The sequence below is a fragment of the Xenopus laevis genome, chromosome 3S, assembly GCF_017654675.1.
Source record: "Xenopus laevis strain J_2021 chromosome 3S, Xenopus_laevis_v10.1, whole genome shotgun sequence".
Classification (NCBI taxonomy): Eukaryota; Metazoa; Chordata; class Amphibia; order Anura; family Pipidae; genus Xenopus; species Xenopus laevis.
In genome coordinates, this window is record NC_054376.1 from 59,838,680 (window position 1) to 59,865,007 (window position 26,328).

General features: G+C 38.7%; 2 protein-coding genes across 6 annotated transcripts in view; one reads left to right on the forward strand and one right to left on the reverse strand.

The window, feature by feature from the left end:
- The first annotated feature begins 817 nt into the window (after positions 1 to 817).
- Positions 818 to 14,189, forward strand: anxa2.S (annexin A2 S homeolog). Its single transcript, NM_001087815.1, is given in 13 exon segments — positions 818 to 864; positions 5,423 to 5,481; positions 5,604 to 5,706; positions 7,102 to 7,196; positions 8,248 to 8,361; positions 10,412 to 10,502; positions 10,982 to 11,061; positions 11,483 to 11,542; positions 11,806 to 11,899; positions 12,019 to 12,114; positions 12,665 to 12,723; positions 13,416 to 13,538; positions 13,990 to 14,189. Coding segments are annotated over 12 exon segments (1,023 nt in total). The 5' UTR covers positions 818 to 864; positions 5,423 to 5,433; the 3' UTR covers positions 14,050 to 14,189.
- A 7,534-nt stretch (positions 14,190 to 21,723) lies between these two features.
- sin3a.S (SIN3 transcription regulator family member A S homeolog) overlaps positions 21,724 to 26,328 on the reverse strand; it is a 54,966-nt gene continuing 50,361 nt past the window's right edge. For 4 of the 5 annotated variants that reach the window (XM_041587518.1, XM_041587519.1, XM_041587521.1 and 1 more), the window contains 2 exons: positions 24,688 to 24,886; positions 21,724 to 23,319 (listed from right to left, as the gene is read on the reverse strand). In XM_041587518.1, coding sequence (XP_041443452.1) covers positions 23,089 to 23,319; positions 24,688 to 24,886 — 430 coding nt within the window. In that variant the 3' untranslated portion in view covers positions 21,724 to 23,088. 5 annotated transcript variants of the gene reach the window in all.

A 26,328-nucleotide genomic window follows, 5' to 3' on the forward strand; every position in this document is an offset into this window, starting at 1 on the left:
TGGAATAATGTGGGTGTGGGTGGGCAGCATGCTGCCCCCTTTAAATCCTGCCACCCTAGGCCCGGGCCTAGGCGGCCTTTCCACAAATCCGGGCCTGTAGAAACGCCTCTGCTTATACCATCAACAACAAAGGGATTTAGATTTTGTGCATATCTCAGTCCAGTGCTGTCAGTGTGTGTGGGAGAAACAGACATGATGGGTATTTGCTTGTCAACCATTTGCCAATGTAAAAGTGCATGAGCCGTGCCTAACAGAGACGCCACATAGGCACAGGCTTCGTCATCCTCATGTTTAGCACACGGTGAGTACAGGCTGCAGCTGCTAAAGAAAGCGTAAAGTAAGTGTTGTTTAATGGTCTTTACTAGATATACTGGGAATAAATTACCCAGTCGACTTCCACAGCCCTCTAACTTTTGTCTGAATGGGAACATGACGTATATTTATTCCTAGTTTCCCTCCCTGGGTTTAGACGCTATATATAATAAAGTGCCGGTGTATGTCTCCGGGGTGAGGGGTCAACTAAGGCACCGGACACCGTTGTTTTGTGTCCATTATGTCCTAGGGAGTGGTCTCCTAACGCTGTTTCCCTTTACTTCCTTCCCTCTTCCTCACACCGCTGGAATGAGTGACTGGCGAGCGCACAACAGGATAAATGGGGGTGCGGCTCGGCCACAGATCAAAGCTTAGAACGAATAGACTGGGCGTGGCTAATAGGTAGTAGGCGTTCTCTCAAGGGGCGTGTCAAGTGGTTGGGCAAGACTTACACGTGGTCCTCACTTAAAAGACCACGCCCGGAGACGTCCAGGCTCCAGTCCCTGCCCAGACAGCTGCGGTTACTTTCCTCCTGCTGCGCGGCACGTACAGGTAATGGGAAGAATGGCAATTGCCATCCTGCTTTCTCTTTTCTCTCAAGCAGCCGCCTATTGCTTTTTTTCCTGCTGCTTGGGGCACTTTAGCCAGTGTAGCGCAACTCTGTATTCTGTGTAAGTCATCCTGGCTGCTGGCTGGAGGCTGCTTCACCCGTTGCTAGGAAGTCCCTCCAGCCATGATGCCCCCCATCCCCTCCATTGTGGCTGCTGGGAGTGTTAGTACCTGAGATCTCAGTTATAAGGCTGCAACATGCTGGCAAATAACCCTGCCGCCTAGTACAGTTATTCACCCAGTTGCCCGGGACAGGAGCGTCATTTCCATGCTTTATTCTCATGCAGAACATGGGAGAAGTACATGTGTGGCTAGTGGCTGGCTAGTAAGTTGCACATGTGTCTGAGCTGGAGTTAAGGGATGCCGGCCAGTGACTGCCCTGCGTGGGTTGGGTGTTGAACTGCACAAAAGTGAGGGGCTGGAGCTCTGGCATAGTCAGTATAGCAGGGGAGGATCCATCTATTCTGAGTTTTAGCCAAACTGCAGCTTCCAGCTCTTATTGTATATATCTCCTCGGGGTATGCTGGGCCTGGAGTAGAAAATAGAAGAAAGAAGAGCAGTTTCAGGGTGTATAAGAAATAGTGGGGCCCTACCTGCCTGCGCTTTTTCCCTAAAATCTGGTACATCATTGGAGCAGTACAAATGAAATATTCTGTTGCTTTGTTCCAGTTGCCTTGCCAGTATTAATTCCTTCCTCAGATCTGCTTTAGCACTGCATGGGACCTGCTAGCCTCTGTCCCTTCTACCCCCCTCTAACCTCTCAGCAGCAATAGGCTTTATCATTAGGAATATATAGGCTGAGAGCCTTGCAACCAAAACTTTGTCATGTTCTACAGTAAAATGAAATGACATGCTGACTCTCTGACTCATTCAGTAGAAGATACAGGGTGGGGACAGACTATGCTTTTCCAGTATTTGGCACACACAGGGGTTAATATGAGTGCATTTATAATGATGAAATGATTTTTGTCAGTTCTGAAAGGGTTATTGGGATATGTACAACTACTAATCCTGAGCCAAGGTGTGGCCACTTTAACTGGTTGCCTGAAAGCAATGCCACATTTTCAATGGCTGTTGGTGGTCACTCCCATAGGTTACCAAGGATGTATTCAACTTTGATCCCTAAAAACATAGATGGATACAGTACAGTTGATACAGTTTGCTAATGTACATGTGTTTGTTTGGTGTGCATTGACCTACAACTGTGTTATATTGTGTATCTAGCACTGACTCTATAGTAACATTGTGAAACAAATTCACAGATAATCCCAATTTGAAATTGAATACAGGAATTACCCTGCTCCTTCAAAAGTGGCTGGTTCACTGCAAATGTAATCTCCCCCCCCCTTCCCAATAGGCAGTTTGTAGATGGAGACAGGTAACATTTGACGCTCCAGCTATTGCAGAATAACCACAGGCAGTGAAATGTAGGAGTGTTGTGTAGTTCTGCAACCACTGGAGTCCTGCACATTCTGTCTCTGTATTTTGCTGTGTACCCTCTATAATACAACTCTAAAAAAGAATGTGGTTTTTGTTTGTTACTTGGTTGACTGCTAAGAACATAGTTTTGATGGGAGTGAGTCAATCCTTTGTGTGTGTGTGTGTGTGTGTGTGTATATATGTGTGTATATATATATATATATATATATATATATATATATATATATATATATATATATATATATATATACACACACACACACACATGGGGTAAGACGTTCATTTGCACATAAGCATTTATCTGTATTAAAATAAGTAGTGGCTTTTTCAGGCAGACAGCCTCTCCCTTGTTGCAAAAAGTGTTTGGCAACAACTATGCCTGTTTGTCTGAATTTGGGGGAAGAGAAGGCAGCATCAGTGAGTGGGAGTGAATGGGATAGGTGTGGCACAGTGATTTATTTCTGAGGAGGAGTCATAGTTGGCATCTAGCCTGGTGAAAACTAGCATTCACAGTGGGAGTACTTAAAGGGGAAGTGAGTGTAAAATGCAAGTTTTTTTTGGTTTGAATAGTTCCTTCTGTTGGATAAAAACTTTTAAAGAATAACCAGTATGACAAGGCAATTTGTACAATCAATTCAAGGTGCAAACTGCATAAAAGAACATTTTCTGTGGTTAATGTTATAAAAAAAAAAAGAAAAAAAAAAAGTATAACGGAAGCAGCTTTATGAAAACATCTGTTATCAGAGTTGTTTTAGTTACTGCTCTACAGTCTTGTTTGTGCCTACAGGTAATTGTCCAAAAAAGTATCTGGGAGAAAGAATAGGAGAAAAGGGGCGATGGTGTTAGATTTTTTCATGTTTCCTCTGTATTTCCCTTTTATCCATTCCTAACAGTATAGTTATCCAGGATTTAAGTGACCCTCATTATTTTTACTGGGTGTGCCTTGAATATGTTAGGTTGTATTTTTTTTACGTGTATTTTCCTCACATTTTTATATGGCTGTCATTTAATGAAACCATTGTTGCAAACTTCAGTACAGCATATCTTAGTTTTGGAACAATGGTGGTTTTCTACTGTTTGCAGTTATGGTAGCAAATCATGTGTCAGAGGAGCCTATGTCAGTTCTGAGGAATCAAGGTCACGTTGCAGATCACCATTATAAACATGAACACATATAAAGCCACACCCTGAGTTAAGCATTGTTATAGGGCATCTCCAAAACTACTTTGCATGGGGAATGTACCAGTTTTGTCAATTTATACAGTAGTATTTCTGGTTAAAAAAAATTCTAATAGAATCATAAATCTCAAACATTTTATGGAGATTCTGTTTATGATATTCCAAGGTACAGAAAGAATTGTCTGTGAAGGTTCTCATTCATCCAGGTCATGGTAGATCTATAGTAATCAGATCAGATCAACTGGACATGCTGTATATATTTTAATCTTGAAGGCATTTCGCTTCAAATTTTTTCCATTTTCTTTTTCTCTGTAATAAAGCAGTACATTGTACTTGATTCAAACTAAGATATGACTAATCCTTATTGGAAGCAGAATCAGCCTATTGGGTTTATTTAATGTTGACATGATTTTCTAGTAGATTTAAGGTATGAAGATCCAAACTATAGAAAGATCCTATATAAGGAAACCCCCAGGTCTCGAGCATTCTGGATAACAGGTCCTGTACCTGTATATAATAATAAACTGAAACACCTGCAAATCAATAAAATGTATATTTACAGCAGCTAAAGAAACAGTTGGCAGTTGGCTAATATACTGTATAACACACATGATTGGGAACCCTGGGCCCTTCATGCTGGTTCACATGGCCTAGATGTAGCTCTCCTTTTCACATGACTGATCAAATGGTTATTTGTTTAATTTCACTATGTAACTAATTTGCTTGAAACTGTTCTCCTTTATTTATGCTGTTTCTTTCCAATAATGTCTGTCTACTAGTTATGCCAAGGTCCTGCTAACCCACTTTGATTTACAAACCCATGCTGTCCATCTCTGACATCACCAGGGGGCCGGGGGGGGGCAGGTGATCTATAAATCATTGTTGCACACAATTTCACCAGTCGCAAATGTGGCTTCAGACAGGGTGGGTAAAGTGGCAGGGGCTGGGCTAGCAGCAAGTCATGCCTGCTTCTGGTGCATTCCGACGGTTCAAACCTGCAGGTTTCAGGGCTGACCCATGCATCTCTACTATGGGGCTTTACTAAGGAGACAAACTGCCATAGGGTTTCATTATGGACAAACAAGTCCCTCAGCAGAATTCAGGCTCTTCTCTGCCTGATGAAGAATGCTGGTGGAGAAATGCCATATGAGCATTAGGGTAATGGCACTAGGGGAGACTTGTAGCATGCAACTATTGTTCATAAATATGTCAGTCAGTGCCCAAACTCTATTGATGGAAGTCATGTAGAAGAAAAACAATGGGTATTGCCCATATATATTTTATGTAAGTTACTATGTAGCCCCAAGGCCTGCTATTCAAATTGCATACATTGGCCAATAAGCTCCTGACTGAATCTGGAGGGGCCAAGTCAGGAGCCAATATTAGCCAAAATGGTAAATATCTGCTTATTTAAAATGTTGATATTTAAACATACAATTATATTCATGTTTATATTAATGTTAATATTGAAGTGTAACGTTTTCATTTTTCACCTTCTAAAGCAGCTCTGGGAGGGGGGTCACAGTCTTTTAATGCATTGCACAAGCCGTGCCTAGTTGAGCTTAGGGCTATAGCATGCGTGGTGATTTCTCCACACCTTGTACAATAGGCACTGGCAAGCAAAGCATCCACATGGCAGTGTTTACGTGGCGGTGGCTTTCAGCCTAAAAATTCTTTCTTGCACATCTTAAGTCTAGCCTGGGTAATACATATTTTTGAACTGCTTAGAAAAATAAGTATTTATAGCATATAACATAAGTATTTATAACATTATTTCTAGAAATGTTCTTCTTTTAATTTCTGAATGAGTGATTATGTGATGTTTGTGAGTAGTCTCCACAGTATTTTGCTTAATGATAATAAATTTACCATTATATTTCAGCTGCTGTACCAATGGCGCTTATTCACGAGATTCTGGGCAAGCTGTCCTTGGAAGGAAATGTAAGTCAGTTATGAATGCTTAAAATACATGTTTAAATAAAGATGAATTTTATATATGGGTTATGTTAGTTGAACTGTATATTATGCTCCTTTTACATTTATTTCCTTTTCTTCATACCTAGCAATCATGTGCAAGGCAGTCCGCATTAGGTACAGTCAAAGCATCCACTAACTTTGATGCAGAAAAGGACGCAGCAGCCATCGAAACTGCCATTAAGACTAAAGGTGAGTTGTCTAGAAGCACAGCAACATGGCCTGATAATGATATCGGGAATCTTAAAACTGTCCCACTGCATTTGCTAATAAAACAAACAAATGGTTGGTGCTCACTCCAGGGATATCACTTATCACTCATATGTGAAAAATTTAAGTTATACCTCTTAAATATACCATAAACATACCCTTAAAACCAAATGCTGCCTCCTCCCCTGTGGATAACACAGCCCCAACACATGATTTAACACCTTAGGAGTCCCTAACAACAATTTCCAAATTCTAACAAACCTCCAGAACAAACAGGCTCATGTCGCTCAGGGTACAGAGTAGGGAGGCAGAGTATGACGCACACACAGGGAGAATAGGGCAGGCATAGTATGGCACAGACAGGGAGCATAGGACAGGCAAAGTATGGCACACAGAGAGCATAGGGAAGGCAGAATATGGCACACACAGGGAGCATAGGGAAGGTGGAATAGAGCAGGAGACAGGGAAACCTATTAGGACCACTCTAAGATGAACAGTTCATATTGTGCTACATACAGTGATACCATGCTAGTGCCCTCCAGCAGTTTTTATGAGGTGTGAATGGATGAACACAAAGGGGGGTTGCAGGCTGCCATTTGGATAAAACTGTCCTTGCCCAATGTGACTGACGGATGAGACTCTTGTCTCTATGTCTATATATAATAGACAATGTTTTAGCTAACTTCAGTGTTTTTCTTTTTTTAAAAATAAATCCAGTTAAATTGGTTAATTTAAAATGTGGTGTATACTGCCCCTTTAAACCATACACAGAAAATACCAACCAACCAGGCATTTGAGATTCTGACCAGAAATATAAATAAATCCATTCACTGATGTTCTCACTTGCTTGTACTGAATCATACTGACCAAATGGACTACAGGGACTTTTATATTATTTATTGTGTGCCAACAATTAAGTGCAATTCACATGGTTTCAGGGGGTGTTCCTCTATTACACAGTCCTCCACTAAATTGTGTTCATTGAAAGTGTCACATACAAACCCTCTTAGGCCTCATTAACTTTAATAGGTGCAGTTGGTGGAGTGGCTCTAGTTACAAGATGTGCGGCAAGTGTACGGCTTTTGGGGCATTCCAGCTTTCATATCAGATCTGAGCTTTAATGTGTCTACATTGTGTAAGGGCTGGTACATACGAGTGGTTTTCCAAGAATGCTGCGTTCGGCCCATATGTCCTAAGAGATTTGCAAATTATCAGCTTGTTTGGGGAGTCAAACAGGAATTATATCTCTGTGTGATGATTTTTAGTATAAAAGGGCCCTGCCTGTAATTCTGAACTGTGTGCTACCCATTGTCTAGTGTGTACATGCACTGCCAGTTACAGCTTGATCAGTTTATTTCAAAATGTCTTCTATTTTAGGTGTGGATGAGTTGACGATTATCAACATTCTAACAAACCGTAGTAATGATCAGAGACAAGACATAGCATTTGCCTACCACAGGAGAACAAAGAAGGTGAATAAACCATTGTTTAAGAAACCTGTAATAAATACATTTGATTTATAAACAATGGTAAAAATAGATCCTACCAGTCTTTTTAGAGACCACACCTCACCTTGTCAAACTATCAGGGAAACATCTGTTTTGTACATACGGGTTGAAATTGCTAACCTGTCTGGGCCTATCATTGCACTCTCTATATCTGAACTTTGCAGCAGTCCGTGGTATGCTGTCTGTATTGTAATGTAGATTAAGGAGCCGCTCTTTAGAGGATTGCTTGCATTGTGGTTGGAATCCTTTGGCTTCTTATCAAACAATTTTTCTGATGACAGAGAAAAGTAATTCATGAAAGCCGATAATAATACTTGTTTTGGCTGCCAAGATGTCACTCAGAGATCCTGAATAACTTGATTGTAATGCTGGGAAAGGGATAATGCTAATCATAAATCAATTACTATCTCTTGAGCACTGGTCTAAAGATCTTGTCCCCATATTCCTTTTACAAACAAACAAGTGTCTGCATATATTAATAAATAATTTGCTTTATTTGTACTTGAATATAGTATTATGCTGTATATTGAGCAAAACAGAGGTGTTGACCATTAAGGCTGATGCTACACGGGGGCTGATCTCTGCCTGAGGAAGAGCACAAGCCAAGAATCAGCCCCAACACTGGCTTTAGCTTTCTACTACATTGTGTTGGTTTGGGTGCAGGCACACACAGCACATTTTGGCACAGAAATGTGAGAGAGTGCATTTCCAAAATCCACTGTTTTTGCCTGCACCTGGTCCAACGCTAAGGTCTCATTGCAGGCAAAGAGGAAAGCCAATGTCACTTTTCTGCAGGCTGAGAATCAGCCCCAACACTGTTTTGGCGGCAAGATGAGCCAAATTGACTTCTTTACTGTCTGCTCACAGAAGTTGTCCTCGACACAGTTTCATCTGAACAAGATTTTAAGAAATTAGTCTGTTATAGCTTTAAAACCATACCTGTCAGTAAGATAGTATGAATCGTAACAAGAGCAAAGTGATTACTAACAATAACACATATATTTATTTTGTCAAGGACCTGGCATCAGCATTAAAAGGAGCGCTTTCTGGCAATCTGGAAACTGTGATGTTGGGACTAATAAAGACTCGGCCTCAGTATGATGCTTCCGAGCTGAAGGCTTCAATGAAGGTAAGAAAATTTAATAACTGCAGGATATATAAAGACACTGCCTGCTAGAGACTATTTTATGGTGATTTGTGATATTTCAATATGTATTTACATATTATTGTACATTTTGGAACTGTCTTAGAGCAGAAGGGAAAACTCCTCCACAGTAATCAACAACTTTAGAACCCCATCAAACATCAGATTATGTAACTGCCAGCAATAACTTAGTCTTTAGTAAGTCTATTTTGTAAAAATCTTCCACATTAGCTAAAGCAATTATCTGTTTAGAGCTGAATGCCCCTCTTCCTCTTAGAATACCTCTAGGCTGACCAGCAGCTTTTCTTGAGGGGGATCTAGGTTGAGCGTCAAGTATTAGGCAACTATCACATCTCACATTGTAATAAGGACTTCAGTCCAATGCAGATGTTGCTCAGAAGAGGGGTGAAACATATATAAGTTTACTCAAAGTCCAGGTGCTTCAGGCTAATCTCCATTAGATATTGTATATTAGCAGAGTGTCTTGTTTTTTGTTGGTTTCACATCATACATTTCAGTTTAGTTAGACTTTAGACGTAGACTGATTTTAATGGGAGAAAAGTGAAAAACCGGTGCAGTGATTTTAAAGGGGACAGTCACATATAGGCAATATGCAGTTTGGCAATTAAGAAAATCCTAAAAATTGCTAAACAGATCAGGTTCAATGTTGTCGCCCTCAAGTGTATCCAGGAAGGTCAGTGTGATCCTTATTTTTTGTTGCTCATTACAATTCATGCTGTGCATTTGAGCAACCTGTCCAGTAACACTAGAAGATAGTAATGTCTTGCTTTGTATTGACTGAATTATGTTGAGTTCCTTGAGAAGGAAGAAATTAATTTATTAGAAAAATGTAAAGGTACAGAGCAAAATATAATTACTTTGTTGCCAATATACTTCCCTTGTAAGGGCAATAATACAAGGGCATTTTGATGCATGTGGAATTTTTTGGCTTACTGCTGACCATAAAGGGTGGGCTCTCCTTGTCTTTAATGAATACTTTGCTAAGGTTGTCATGTTTAATATGTTATATGACTTACCTTAAAGCAGTAGTTTCCAAACTTAAAGAGAAAATATACCCCCTTTGTATCATGAGCTCACCCAGTTGGGCTTATGTTGAAAAGGGACTGCTTACCATAGTAGTTGGTGCACAGATTCTCTGGAAAGCCTCAGAATTCATCGCTTTACAGTGGAACAAGGTAGGGGTGGGGTTGCATTACAGTGAGACTCTAGGTGGGTGGGAAACTGGCAAACACAGACATCTAATACACATGCACAAATCATGGATTCCTTTCTGGAATTTATCTGTGGCATATAACTGTGGAATCATATATGCCTGTGTATATGGTATGTAGATCTTCCCTTTAAGGCTAAAGCCAAACTGGCCTTCTTATTTCAGCAGAGAATCAGCCCCTATGCTGGCATTAGCAGCCTGTCCTGCCTGCACTCACAATTGTGTCGGCCTCAGTGCAGGCACATACAAATATGCTAACTTTTGTTGCCGAAATCAGCTGCATGTGCCAGCACTGTTGTTCCGGGGGCAAGCAGGACAGGATGCTAATGCCAACGTAGGGGCTTATTCTCAGCCTGCCTTTTTTCAGCAGTCGAATTTTTTCAGCCCCATCTGGGGGCCTGTCTGAAGGTCAGGGTGTGATTGGGGGTTAACATGTTTGCTGTCCTAGATCTTTTTGGAACATTGACTTGATGCAATGACACTTGCGTTTGTTTGTAACTTTGTAATAATTGAAGGAGGGTGATTGCCAATTGTTGAGTCTCAATGATGACGACCCAAAGGTCCAGAAACCACTGCCTTAGAGGAATGAAATAATAATGTATTTTAGAACAACTTATTCTAAAAGCTGTAGTACAAGTAGCTCTTATCCTACTGAAATTCATATTCACCCTGATTGCGACCTGTGGTATTTAAAATATAAATATACAATGAACAAGCACAACTTTTGACACCCTTTACATACTATTGGCATCCTAGGAGTTTTGCCAGATTACAAGATTACAGTCAGACTGATTTCTGTTTCAGGGACTGGGCACCGATGAAGATACCTTAATTGAGATCATCTGCTCCCGGACAAATAAAGAGTTGCTGGATATTCAGAATGCATACAGAGAATGTAAGTTTGGGGGAATCTAACTGGAAATCTGCATTTTAGGCTACTGTCATTTTCCTAGAGCAGGAAATTCAAATTGTTATGCGATATCTCTTTGTACTAAACTTTGAAAACAACAACAAAGTTCCTGAAGCTGGTTTATACCAATAACATTGTAAAGGTTTAAAAGCAAATTAATGAGCTCTAGTAAATTCAGCAGACCCTTTAATGCAATGCCAATTGCAGTTGCTTTGCCTTGTGTGTGGAAGCAGGGATAAATGCCCTCTCTTATTCTTCTCAGAGACTAATTGGCATGCATGGGACAGTGTTTGCAACCAGGGACATAATTCATGTTCAAACCTCCCACCTGTTGTGCTCTACATTGCCATTTATCTCTTGAAATACCCCATCCCTGAAGCCATGTCCCATTAATAAAAAGGCAAGAAAACAATGTGGCAAAAAAGTATTTGGTATATAAAATATATTTTGTTTTTACTCCCCAGTATACAAGACAGAACTGGAAAAAGACATTGTGTCTGACACATCTGGTGACTTTCGCAAACTAATGGTGGCACTTGCTAAGGTGAGATCCTGAGAGATTTCTTTGCAGAAACTAGAACATGATGTTGGGAGAAGCAATGATTTGTTATAATGCACAAGTTTCAGGGAGTGACAACAGAAATGACATCACTAAGCACTGTTTATAAGGATGTCATTTGAAGGATAGTCATGGCTTTTGTCTATTATAAACTATTCTTCAGCTCAGATTGCCTTACTACATGCAGAGCCTCACAGTCCATTTATAAAAGCATGCAGTCGTAGCTGGGAGGGGTAGTAATATTTGGAGGACTGTAGCACCCTGTCTCAGTTGCCTATGCATTAGATAAATAAAAAAAACTTAATATGTTTGTGCAATATTAATCAACTTTATCTCCTCTTTGTGGCAAAAGCTTATATCTTTTAGAGTTGCTTTCCCCCATTTACATTTGCTTTGTTGCATGCAGGGAAAACGCCAGGAAGAAGGAAGTGTGGTCGATTATGAGAAGATTGACCAAGATGCAAGAGTAAGTAGGCCATTCATTTGGACTTTAGAGATGCCTGAGTACATGTCCTTTTCATTCCACTGCCTTTTCACAGGATATCACATTTCTGTTACTAAATGAAGCAAAGTAACAGGCTTTTTTTGCTAAAATTAAGGATTTTCTAAACACTGCATTATACTTGCTTTAAAGTAGAAGTACTGCATTGAGAATGTTGATTTATCATCCACTGTCTTATTTTATTTGGCGCAAAAGTTGCACTCTGACTCATGTCCTGTACCCTTTAGGAGCTGTATGAAGCTGGAGTGAAAAGGAAAGGAACAGACGTGGGCAAATGGATCACAATAATGACAGAAAGGAGCACCCCCCACCTTCAGAAAGGTCTGTTTAAAACATGAAATCCGAGAAAGTAGCTAGCATTCTGGTCACATCACCTCTGTTACTGCTGCAGGTAACTTATTTGATTTATCTAACAACATATTCTCAACTTTGTTTACTAGTATTTGAAAGATATAAGAGCTACAGCCCATATGACATGGAGGAGAGCATAAAGAAGGAAGTGAAAGGAGATCTGGAGAATGCCTTTTTGAACCTAGGTATGTTCTGATGTTGTACCAAGGGGCTTAAAAGGGCACCTATCACAGCCAAAATCAAACACATATTAATCTGACCAGTACAACCTAAACACGTTTAATCAAACTACATATATCGTTTTATGAACAAAAACTGCAAGGTGATTTATCGAGGTACAAATATGAATTTTGTTTGCCACAATTCAACTTTTTTTGCTCAAAAACTCACATTCGAATTATATTTTCAAAAACTCGAATGTCTGGTATTATTAAGCAAAAAAAAAAAACCCCAAAAAACCCTCAAACTAAAAGCTTAAGCTTATAAACTTGAAAAATTAGAGTTTTTCACAATTGTTTTCAACAGTTTTTTACATTTATAATTTTTCATAAATAAGCTTTTAAACTTTTGCGTTTTTTTAAATTGCGAATTTATTCGAAGTAGAAAAAAACCTCCCATATGTGATAAATGAGCCCATTACTCTGCATTGTATAGAAGGTGGCTTGTGTAATTCTTTTAAATTTATTCTATTTACATTTGTGTAATTGTTAATCACTTTATTTATCTTTATTCCAGTTCAGTGCATCCAGAACAAACCCCTGTATTTTGCTGACAGACTGTACGAATCAATGAAGGTAGTATTAAAAAAAAGTATTTTTTGTGTGTAAACCTTACGTTCAAACTGCAGCCATTCAACTAGATAAAAGCTGCTGCCCCCAAGGCTGTCAGGTGATACTGTTAGTTAAATCTCAGAAAACATAAGTGGCCCTAGGTGTTGGAGATTCTGGGGGGTCATTTCCAACTACAAGTGTAGACATGTTTTTTCCCCTGTCACCAGGGAGACCTGGCACAGTTGTTGCTTTTTTCATCCGGTTGGCATAATTTCTGACCAGTGACATACAACCTCGCTGTGGAAACCCTGCAGCAACTGTGCTCAGTTCAGAACAGGAGGGAGGATGTACAAAGGGGCAGATTTATTCAGGGTCGAATAGCAAATTCAAATTTTCTAATTTTCTAATTTTTTTACGTGTCAAAATTTGAATCCAATTAGAACGGGAGATTTATCACACCTCAACCATGAATACAGGTTTAATTTGAATATTCTCCACCTAAAACCTGCTGCGTTCATGTAGAAGTCAATGGCAGAGGTCTGTTGAACCATTTAATTGCCTTCCTGACATTCATTTTTTCGGAGGGAAACTCTATTTGAATTTTCAGGTCGGGACAGTATATGTAACGAAGTATTATTTATATTTTAAGATTTGTTCAGTCCTGTCTCCGATTATGACCTGTACTCCATTACCAAAAAAGTATTTTATTCTATCAGGGCAGAGGCACCAAGGACAAAATCTTGATCCGAACTATGGTTTCACGAAGTGAGTTAGACATGCTGAAAATAAGAAAAGAGTTCAAGAAAAAATATGGCAAATCGTTACACTACTTTATTGGGGTAAGTATTGGTAGAAATGCACTGACTCCCATAACAATTATTTGAATATGCAATGGGCTCCATGCAGGAATAATAGATACCCTATGTAAACTTTCTAGATTACAATTAGGGCCATAAATATTTGGACAGACAAAAAAAAAGTTCAACCAAAGACGAACAGGAGTATAGACTAAGATAACGGTAATTCTGTTCACTGTTCCCAGTCCTAAGAACTACACCTTGGGAAGGGCAGAGGGGGGAAAAGTTGCAAAGCGCAGCAAACATGGTGCTATGTGCCTGCTTTATGAACTTTGCACCTTGCCCCCTCCCACTTTATATTTGTCCCTATAAGGGTACTATAGATCGTCTGTGCTTTTTCCCTTTACCTGTACTTTTGTAAAAATCAGTTCAGACTTAGGCCTGTGCTGAATGCCTTGGAAATCATTTTGATCATTTTCCCCTTTCTTTACAGCAAGACACAAAAGGTGATTACCAGCGTGCCCTTTTTAACCTCTGTGGAGGAGATGACTAAATTTCCAATAAAACTGGATCCGCTCTGTCTTTCACTGCTTCACTGTGGTCTTCACAGCACTTCAGCTTATTTTACATTCCTGAACTGCTTCACTCCTGATTCCTTACCAATAAAACTACTCCATATTTTACCCTTTCTTCCCTCTGTGAGTTGTCTTTGTGTTATATGTGTATGCACCAAACACACACCTCTAAATGGTTTTGGCCCTATTGCTGTTTCACTGTGTAGAGAGGAGCCCAGAGCAGCGCTGTTTAGGGACAGGACACAAAACATATTGGGGTCAACACTATAGGGCGGAGTGGGATAAAAGTTAGATAGCATATTTCACATGACTGGGGGGGGGGGTCAGTCCAATAACTCAGGACAGCAAAAAACTGTAAATACACTCCTCATATGTGTATTCCAATTAATTTATGATGGCAAAAAAAAAAATTAAAAATAAAGTGAGATTTGTTTTCCAGAACCTAGAACTGTATATTTCTTTGTTCTGTTGAAGAAACAACTTGCTTAAATGTTGCAACATGAAGGCCCAGATTTGTGGTGAGGCCACAAAGGCCAGAGCCTAGGGCGGCAAATTATTAAGAGCCGCATGCAGCACAGACGCTTTATGGGAAGCACTGGGGACACACTGCTTTCCAGTGCTCTGGCGCTTGTGCACCCACAGGGGGAAGTGCTGGCAGATGCTAGGACCATACGGCCAGGTGCTAGGACCGTGCGTCCTTGGGGTGCCCGCCAAATCCGGTGCTGGCACCATGTAATTGCAATAAAAAAAAGGTTCTTAATTGCACATTAAACAGACATAGCATACTCTAGTGATGTGCAGGTTCAGTGGGGGTTGCTGGGTCTAGTTGTTGACCGTGCCACCTTGGAAACCCAAACCCCATGACGTCACTGGCAGGTTAAGTTAAACTTAATTGTTCACAGGCTGCAGTGGGGGACATTATACATTTTGTGACCCTCCCAATACAGTGTGTACAGATTTCCAAAGAACTGCAATTAATGAAGGGCACTCTCTTTATAAAATCTCACAAAGGGTGCAAGAGTAAAGGCTATTACCAAATAGTGTGGTTTAATAAAGCATACAAGTTGTTTAATAAAACATATCATTACAATGTAATTACAGTGTATAATTACAAAAAACATATAATTTAGTACATGCGGAACACAGTGTCCCAAAAAAACAGCAGCACTCAGGCTTGCAAGGCAGATAAGTTGGTGTGTGGGAGAATACCACAATGTTTCGGACACCAAGTCCTTTATCAAGGGGATTCTCAAAATGTCGTAATGATATGCTTTATTAAACCACTTATTTGCATACCATAAGTGTCTGTATTAATGATGTGGTGTGCAGAGTAACTTTTTGTAGTTTGTACAGATTTCCAAATACAGGTACTAAACAGCTCTCAAATTTTTGCCAGTAGTTCAAGTCACTAATCATGATACAATTGAAGGAGAATTTAAATATACACAATATAGTCGTTGCATCTGCCATTGAAGTAGAACTGCAGCTCTACTTAGTGCAAGACACAGTACATATGTAAGATAAGGTTGTACAAATGCTTTACAAAGACAAAACAACACTTTCCTCCATTGGGATCATTTTCTATACAGGACAGTATTGAAACGGATTGGTCTTCTACTCATAGGTCTTGGATAGGAAACGTTTGATTTGCCAACCATTGTAATTGCAATCACCTATTCTGATCTCTGATTTTTTTTGTCTCATGGGAAGAGAGAGAGCTTTACATAATCTTTCAGATGCTACAAGAAGTGGCAGCAGCAAAAATCAACATTAAACTTATTACATGTAACAGTAGTTGAAGCATGTAAAAAAATGAAACCCAATGCCACAAAGCCTTGCGCACCAATTTCACTTTTATTGCACCTTACAACAAAAACTTCAAATATGGAAAGATGCGCTGTGACCCCAGCATTTCATTATGCAGTGGCTTCAGCAATAAGTCAAACTGACCCTGGAATTTTATATCGCAGTGGGCCCAGAATTTCATGAGAGAGACCTAGGGCCCAGCAATATAAAACATGTATGAGACAGCAGCCTACCAATATAGGACAGTGACCCCAGCATTTATTGAAACGGTGGCCTCAGCAATATCAAACTTGACTTCTACCAAGCAATGAAAAGCAGCTGTTCAATAAAAGCATGTTTAGTATGATGTAGATGGTGATATTCTGAGGACAATTGGTTTTCATTTTTTTATTTGTGGTTTTTGAGTTATTTAGCTTTTTATTCAATAGATTTCCTGTTTGCAATTTCAGGAATCTGGTTGCTAGAGTCCATATGAATGGGAGAGGCCCTGAATAGAAAGATGAATAATAACAAGTAACAAAAATGTGGAGCCTTACAGAGCATTTGTTTTTTAGATGGGATCACTGACTCCCATTTGAAAGCAAATAAAAAACTATAAAAAAAAAGTCAATTGAAGTTGCTTAGAATTAGCTATTTTATAACATATTTAAAAGGAGCAGTAACATAAACAATAAACCCTTTTTAAAGTAATTACATGAAAATGTACTGTTGCCCTGCACTGGTAAAACTGGGGAGTTTCCTTTAGAATGACTACTATAGTTTATATAAACAAGCTGCGGTGTAGCCATGGAGGCAGCCATTCAAGCTGAAAAAGGAGAAAATGCACAGGTTACACAGCAGATAACAGATATGCTCTGTCATAGAATACAATAGGATTAGAGTACATCTATTATCTGCTATGTGCTTTGAATGGTTGCCCCCATGGCTACACAAGAATTTATTTATATAAACTATAGTAGTCTTTCTGAAGCAAATGCATAACTTGTATCAATGCATGGCAACAGTATATTATATTTAATTTACTTAAAAACACTTAATTTTCCAGTGTTACTGTTCCTTTAAGGATGAACCATCCCTTTAATTAAAATTTTATATAGTCTAGAACCCAGCTTGCTTTGTTGGGAGCCATGCAGTGCAATCTCAAACAGGGAGGAGTTGAATGGGAAATTCATTGTTTAGAATTGTGATTAAACTCAAAAGCGTTGAATTTCCTGTTGCTTAGATTGGCCTATAAACTGGATCTGTGTACTGAATATTCCCTCTAATTGAAGTTCCTAGGAATAGGATTTTTGGTCAGTATTGGGAAGTCCTGTAGAGCACACAGGTAAGGGAGATTACTGCTCATCTAGTAGGGGCAAAATGGAGAGACTGGTGGGGGAGTGCAGTCCATATGAGATGGGAGTAGTAATTATCATTGGGCAGTTGGTGTAGTTGGCCAGCCTCCACTATGGCAAGTTTCTAATGGTCTTCCAAAAGCTTCGATGGAGGGCCAACAAGAAGCTATTTTGACCTCCTGATCCGTGGTTGCAGAGGTAATATAACAGTTTTGCTTTTGTTGACTGCAAGAAGTGAGAATTCGCTAACTTGCTCCGGGATATCAAGTGCAGCTTTCATTGAATTGTGCGAGTCTGTGCCAGATCTTATTTTTGAACAAACATTTTCATATAGCAGATCTGGAAATACAGGGAGAGCTATTGATATGTGGCTACTTTGATGTTACACCACACCCATTTCAAAATAAAAGTTGATATAGAACATAAGTCCCCAATTTTGTTTTACCCATGAGCCACATTCAATTGTAAAAACAGTTGGGGAGCAAAACAAGCATGAAAAAAGTTCCAGGGAGGTGCCAAATAAGGGCTGTGATTGGCTATTTGATAGCCCCCATGTGCATTGGAAGTCTAAAGGAGGCTCTGTTTGGAACTACCTAGTTCCATGCAACTAGAATTTAAAAACAAGCACCTGCTTTGAGGCCACTGGGAGAAACATCCAAGGGGTTGAGAAATAACATGTTCAATACAGATTTGAACACAACCTATAAATTACTTACTTTTAATTGTTGATTATTAAAAGGTGAACATTTCCCAAAGACCCTACATGTTTTGAGCCATTACACCACTTAGCCCATGAGTGGAACCAAACTGGTGTGTTTGGGGTCGTTGTCTTGTTAAAACATCCATTTCAGGGACATAAGGCAACATGACCTCTTCAAGTATTTTGAAACTGATCCATGATCCCTGGTATGTGATAAATAGATCCAACATCATAGTATGAGAAACATCCCTGTATCATGATGCTTGCCCCACCATTTTATAGAGATATAGAGAGAGAGATATAGATAGATATAGCGATAAGATAGATATAGAGATAGATAGATATATATAATACACAAAAGCCATGAATATCTTGTAAATTATATCCTTATAAATGCTGAGTTCTGATGTAATCAGTTATAAAACGCGAGTTCTGATGTCATTGCTGTCACGACTCACTGAAACTTGTGTATTATAATAAATAAAGTACCCGCAGTTGCAAAATATGAGGATATTAGAAGTTAACTCAGAGTTCTATGACCTGTATAAAAACACTCAGCCTTCGGAAACTTATAATCTCCTTATATTTTACAAGAGGGGGTACTTTATTCACTATATATTTTACAAGAGGGGGTACTTTATTCACTATATATTTTACAAGAGGGGGTACTTTATTCACTATATATTTTACAAGAGGGGGTACTTTATTCACTATATATTTTACAAGAGGGGGTACTTTATTCACTATATAATGATCCTCTCGCCTCTTAGTTAATCAGCACTGCACTGATCCGAAATGGTTGAAAGTGACAAGAGGTGCACTGAATCCATTAAACCAAATGGAAAAAAATCCATAAAATCCAAATGGAAAAGAATATCAAACTGAATCCATAACTTGTTTTTCCACAACATCTCATTCAAAGCAGAAGGGTTGGGTCATTAATCAAATACGTTTTACACCAATTTTGGCACAAAACGGCCACATCAGAACAGGAAGTACAGTGTGGAAAAAAAAAAAAACTTCAGAACACCTGCACAAAACAGCTCAAAAAGCAAAAGTATGAATATGAAGCAGGTCTTTCCTGACATTAGAGGTTGGACACTGATGTAGAGAATCAGGCTTGGCTTGAAGTCAGTGTTCACATTTATCCCACAGGTGTTCAGTTTGGTTGAGGTCAGGGCTTTATAAAAGGCAGTTTTGTTTTTTGACTGATCTCAGAAACCAAGTAGGAAGCACAGAATTGTCAAGAATGTCATTATATAATGTAGCCTTACCTTTTGCTTTCAGTAATAGCAGGAGCCCAAACCATGCAGAAAAGCCAGAGATCATTTGATGATAAGGCTCACTAAGTCTAGTTGTGGCATCTGTACAAACCCCCCTTAATTAATAAATCAGTCCCACTACTGTGTACTTTAAGCATTTCCACAGAACACTTGTATATTGCCAGTAAACATACAACACATCACACACAAAGGAAAAAAATAGATTCTGTGTTGTTATGTATGCAAAGAGTTGCTGCTGGCCATGTAAATGAGTTCATTTGAAATTGTCCACCTTCCCCCAGGCTGCTGAAAGAAATATTTTTAAAACAAAACATTTTTAGGAGCCTCTAGGGCAATCAAATAGGTATAATAAAATGTGTTCAGATGTGCCCAACTTGTTCTGCTCCGAATAAAAGGGAGGTGCAGACTGACACTTCTGGGTCATTTGATGCCTCAGCAGATGGGATTGTCCAATTGTAAATCTCAGCAAAAGACTGAAACTATACTATTTGATTGCTGGTGGACTCCCACATGGAACAATATTTATGCACATTACAGTGCCCATTCACTAAGCTCGAGTGAAGGAATAGAGGAAAATAGAGGGAAAAAAGTTTGAATTTCAAATGTTTTTTTTTGGCTACTTCGACCTTCGAATCAAACGATTCGAACTAAAAATCGTTCGAATATTCGACCATTCGATAATTAAAGTACTGTCTCTTTAAAAAAAACTTCGACCCCCTAGTTCGCCACCTAAAACCTGCCGAGGCCAATGTAAGCCTATGGGGAAGGTCCCCATAGGCTTTACAAGGTTTTTCTGATCGATGGATTAAAATCCTTCGATCGATGGATTAAAATCCTTCGATGCGAAGGATTTAATCGTTCAATCGAACGATTATTCCTTCGATCGTTCGAATTGCGCTAAATCCTTCAACTTCGATATTCGAAGGATATTCGACCTTAAGTAAATTTGCCGCTAAGACTACCTTAAAGAAGGAGGAAACTGAAGTGATTGTGTACACTCACTGATCCCGCAGGCTGGTTCTCCTGTTAGTATAAAACTGTACCGGCCCAGGGTTCTTTTCAGTGAGCACCACTGAGCAATTGTTTTCTTTTGCCTCATCTTTCTTCACTTGCCTGGGTACAACACATACGTTGTAAAGTGAAAAGGCACTTTTTCACTTAATTGTGCACACACACTTGTGAGACAAAAGTAGAAGCAGGATGAGGATCACTCCATGGTGTTTGCTGAGAGGAACCCTGGCTCAGTGCAGTTTTCTGCTAACAGGAGCACAGGTTATCAGGTAAGTTGGGGGGGGGGGTGCCTATATTTTGTTACTACCCCCAAATGATTTCACCTTGTCTTCTTGTCTAAAGGTGAAGTAAAGCCAGAAATAAAATTTGACCTAAGAAAATGTAATTATACTTTTTCCAATAAAATTTATTTTGAAAAAGTCTAAATTTTTTTTAAATTACTTGCAAACAAATCTGCAACTGTAAGCAATGTTATCTGTCCATTTCTTGTTCTTTCGTGAAACAATGTCACAAAATCATCTGGTTTCTGATACACAGTTACAAAGCAAGAGTCACCAGGATAAAGAACAGCAAGGGGCAGACTGATGTTTTCAATAGTAATTACATTTACAATTTACTTTAAAAACCATTAGCCTAGCTGCTACCCCGGGCAAATGCCCATAACTTTTTACTTACCCCTCGGTGCAGATTGAAGGATCGCAGTTCACGGGCACCATCTTCCGGCTCTTCGGTAATCTCAGAATGAGACCGGCATAGCGGCGAATGCGCAGTTGGAGCAATTTCCCGGTTCCCGACAAACGCGCATCCGTCGAAATTGCATTGACGGAAATTGCCGAAGCACCGGAAGAAGACACAAAGTCCCAGAAGATGGCTGCCGTGAACTCAGATCCCTAAATCTGCACCTATGGGTAAGTAAAAAGTTAGGGGCATTTCCCTGGGGCAGCTAGGCTGGGGGAGGAGGGTCTATGTAGGGTAGGGGGGGTAGTTTTTTTTTTAATAAGGGGTTGAATTCTCATTTAAGATAGGTGCTTTTTTATCATTATTAACTCAATTATATATTGGGATAAAATTATATAATGTATCCCACCATCTTTTTGACCAAAGGAAAGTATACCCAAAATGAAGGCTTTTCTCAGTATCAGAAGAAAAGATAAGCTTGCTGAAAGGAAATTACCTATTCTCCAATGAGTGAACTTGAGAGACATGGAATAGAGCAACTGTGGTAGGAACTTACACTTAAAAGATCTTACAATATTAGCAGCCAGTGAAGAAATCTGAGAGTTGTAGCTGTGGATTGGGTAGAAAGACAGCTGTACCCTATACTCTAAAAATATGTAGCGACTCCTTCCAACATTGTGTGTGAGACAGGACTGCAGACAAGTTCAGATGTGCAAGATGCCTTATAGAAAAGCAAGTCCAGGCACTTTTTGCAAATAACACCGAACACATCTCAAATGATTAATTAAGCCCTTTTGCCGCTGAAAATAAACAGAAAGTAATGTGAACATTCAACTAATATAAAGTCTTAATGTTACACTTTTATTGGAAAAATATGCAAACATCAGAGTAATGCTGGCAGTTATTAAACAAGGAGTTGAAAAGAAATACTCACTACTGTACGGACCCCCGAAAATGTATAATACTGAAAAATGCTCTAATGTAGGAAGATGAAACTACATATTTTCAAAGTTAATTCATCCTTCTTTTTTGGGTATACTTTCACTTTACGTTTAGAGCTGAAAAGGCAACTGATCTAAAAGGGGAATTTTAAAGCCACAGAGCTTTCATTTCCACCAATCATAAAAGTTGTTTAAAAATACTCACCAGTGAAAAGATCACTAGATGTCGCCCTGTGAAAACGTGAATCAGCTCTCACTTTCAAAAAACACCACAACTGTTGCAGTATAAATAAAATATTATTAGTAATCTTAGCAGCTCAAGAATATTGCCCTATGTTCATTTATTGCATTTTCTAAGCTTCTAACAAAGCTTTGTGTCTTGCGATGCTTGCTGAAGTGAAAATATGAGTCGTACAAACCTCTGTGATTGTCATTGATGACTTCTATCGCAGGCATAAAAAGTTACTCTTCTCGATTAATGAGAACATTTTTTTTTTTTAAAAGAAGCGTCCAATGTTTAAAAAAAAAAAAAAAAAAAATGCCCATCAAAAAAACACATATATATCATACCAAACCTTTACTTTATTTACAATGTGTTTAAAAAAGGGGTCAGAAAAAAAATAAGTAGGGGTGGGAAAGAAAAATAAAACACATTGACAAGACAGTCAAGGGAAGAAATATTATATATATATATAATATATATATTATATATATAATATATTATATATATATATATATATATATATATATATATATATATATATATATATATATATATATATATATATATATTAAAACCACTCTTCTCAACAGACTCCCTTTGGCAAAAACTGTAATAAAGGAGGGTGTGGCTTCTAAGATGTCCCTTTCCCCATTACTATGTTACAAAGACATCTAACATAAAACTAATGATACTTGTTATAAAATAATATGCAATATGGGGTACAAGAAATTAATCAAACAGACCCTTGTTGACATTCTGTACACGCATGTATTTACAGAAGGGTGGCAAAGTGGATTTACTGGGACAAAATGGCAGGAAGGTAGGACAATTTCAGTAACACTGTACCATTTCTCCAGTCAGAAGATTAAAAAATATTCCTCTGGCAGCAGAAGAGGTTCATAAATTCTCTATTCAAGGGTTGAGGCCTAGTCATGCCTTTGATGACCATCCTTCTGGTTTAGACAGCAGGCAATGCTCTTCAGATCAATCTCAGAGTTCTCAGGTTGCTGTTTTTTTAATGTATTCTTCAGTTTAAAAATGTTATGGGGTTTTGAAGGCTGCCCCATACTTGACTCGATACTTATTAATGTCCACAAAGTTCAGGATCTCAGAGTCTCTACTAGTGGTACAAGGCACCATTCCCTCAACTCCCTCCCCCATCAGCCACTTTCTGCTTTCAGAGGCCATTTCATGGCTAACATGTTCAACATTCCATTTTCTCAGCCAGGACTGGAAGCGCTGGTGCAATCGTTTGCTCACTCGTTCGTGGGACTGTAAAGAAAGCAACAATGAAGGAAAAGTCACAAAAACAAGGTTGACAGAGTCATGTCACAGTAGATTGTATCAGTGATGGCTGGGTTGATTTCAAGTGAAACGATATGAGGTCCCCCAGTATTAAGGGGGCATCTTACGCTTTCACAAAACTTCATCTGAAATGAACGTAGATTAAAAAAATTTGAGTTTTCGGGACTACTTAGGTCCCTGTTTCAGGCATGGTATACCTAGAGGCCCATTTATCAAATTTCTAATCTCTATACATATATATATATATATACACACACACATACATATACATATACATATACATATACATATATATATATATATATATATATATATATATATATATATATATATATATATACACACATACACACACACACACTTCGAATGGGAGGTTATTTAAGAATTTATTCTAATGTCTAATATTCAATCGAATGATTCGGACACGAAAATTCGAAGCGTATTCGATGCGAAGGAATCAAGTTTTTCTCTGAAAAATAGATAAAAAACTTCAAATGTCAGGAAGGCTATTAACATCTCCAAATAGCTCAACGGACCTTTACCATTGACTTGTACATGAACTCGGCAGGTTTTAGGTGACTAAAAGCTATCATTTTTTTTTTTTTACCTACTCAGTTAGCTAATAAAATAAGAAGAATGCTTACAAAATCGAGGCTCTAAGTAAATAATACAAAAAGGCAATATTTATATGCCAATTTGTGAAGATTCTTTAATTTGTCATCTAAGAAAATTCGTAGCGGTTTTATTAGTTTTTCTTTCAGAACATGTTGTTCTGCTCATTTGGTCTATACTAAGGGGCGATATTGAGCAAAATAAAAACGAATCAAACATTGAGAAGCCCTCACTATTGCCAAACCCTCCCACTCACTAGGTGAAAAGGAGCAGCTCATTGTACATTGGGCTTCCCAAAAAGTTGGCGATGTTGTTTGACAGGAAGTATAAAGGATTGTGCTCGTTTTTTTTTTCAGATTTGTCTAGCTCAAGAAATAAAAACCATACATATTTCCTAACCAAAACAATAAGCAAATAGTATAGGGCCACTCAAACCCTATTCATTGCGCTCATGTTGAAAAGAGACATACTGCCCTCTTAAATGATCTTTGGTGTTGCTAATCTCATTATATTCAACTTCCATGCTGCCATATTCACAACTGTGATCTACTGGCAGGACCTTTTACAAACACTGCTTTACTTTATGGGCCCTTGATGAACATCTGTTTTTGTTGCCCTCAGAACTTTGTGTCTTAGATTCTCAATTATAATCACCCCTCCCCCCCCCCAAAAAATAAAATAAAACTATAATTAACACCAGCCTTTTCTGCACTGATAAATTACCTGCTGTGCCCGCAGCAGGGCAGTTCGCCGATACATGTAGTCCTCAGATTTTATCACATAGACCATCTTGTAAGAATTCAGTTTAAACTTGCACTGAAGCTTATCAAGGCTCTCCAAGTTCTCCAGTGCACGCTTTCCACTCCCATCTTTCTCTTGCTGCTCCCTGCCCCTCTGGCACTTTCTTATTCTGCGCAAGTTTCTAAGTAAGAACATAACACAAAGTGTGATGCATTGTGTTACAAAATCACTACTGAATCCCCTAGATAAATTAAGTCATCTGAAAACATTTCTTAAATGACAAGTAAGTCTTTTATTTTAAAATCCCCTCAATCACTCCCAACAGCCCCCGGAATAACATACTTCTGCCTTGTGTTAAATGAGAAGTAAAGACTAACTAAAGAAGTAGCTAGAAATTTAGTACATTATGTTTTGGGCTTCTGTACCAGCCCAAGGCAACCCTTTAGCAGTAAGATCTGTGTCCCCAAAGATGCCCCAGTAGCACCCCATCTTCTATTCTGCTACTGTCACTTACTGAGCTTAGGAACCCACTCACAATATACAGTACACATAGAATATAAATGTCACAATATAAGGCTGATTAGTAATTAATACAGATAATTACTACATGGCAGCACAGAAACCAGTGTAATTAGCATCAGAATTTAATAATCAGTCCTGTAGCATCAGTTTATATTACAGGCCAACCTCATTTTCTGCTTGATAATTTGTGACGACCCCTAAGCTTAACTTCTCAACAGCTGCTCAGAGCCCACTGAGCATGTGAGTGTCACAGACAATTTCCAAGATTGTTCCAAGCTTGAAGTCCTGGATCTTTGCTGCTATTGAGAAACTGAAACTTAAGGCTGGTACAATAAGTTCAGTATAAAAAATATGGCATTTTTAGTCATATTCATTTTTAGGGTTTAGTTATCCTTTATCTTATTTAGTGTTCTTGACAGAAGCAGCTTAATGTTCGCCTTTAAATTAACTTTTGGTATGATGTAGAGAGTGATATTCTGAGACAGTTTTCAATTGGTTTTCATGTTTTATTATTTTTGGTCTTTATGAGTTATTTAGCAGCTCTCCAGTTAACAATATCAGCAATCTGGTTGCTAGGCCTCAAATTACCCTAGCTTGTACTGATTTGAATAAGATTTGAATAAGATACTGGAATATGAATAGGAGAGGACCACAGAAGGATGAACAAAAACTAGAAAATTGTCAGAGAGCATTTGTTTTTAGATGGAGTCAGAAAAAGTGCAGACCAATTGAAAAGTTACTTAGAAATATCATTCAAATACAAAGAGTTAACTTAGAGGTGAACCACCCCCTTTACTGCAGCACTTTTAGCTACTTCCTTGTCTAGTGTGAAGCTCTGCTGCCTGAGCTCTATTCCCTCCGAATATGAATCCCTACTGGGCATGCCCACTAGACCTCTTCTCCAGTGTAAGTCATTCATGCATGTGCAGTAGGCACCTCTTTGAGGTTTTCCTAGTCAAAGAGAAGGAGCTCATGAGACGGAGCTTCATGCTAGATAGGAAAAAAACTTAGTGGAGGGAGAAAGGTATGCTATTGTAGGGACCGTTTAGAGTAATTTTAGAAAGAGAAAAACTAAATGTTGAATTACTCTTTAATGTACCT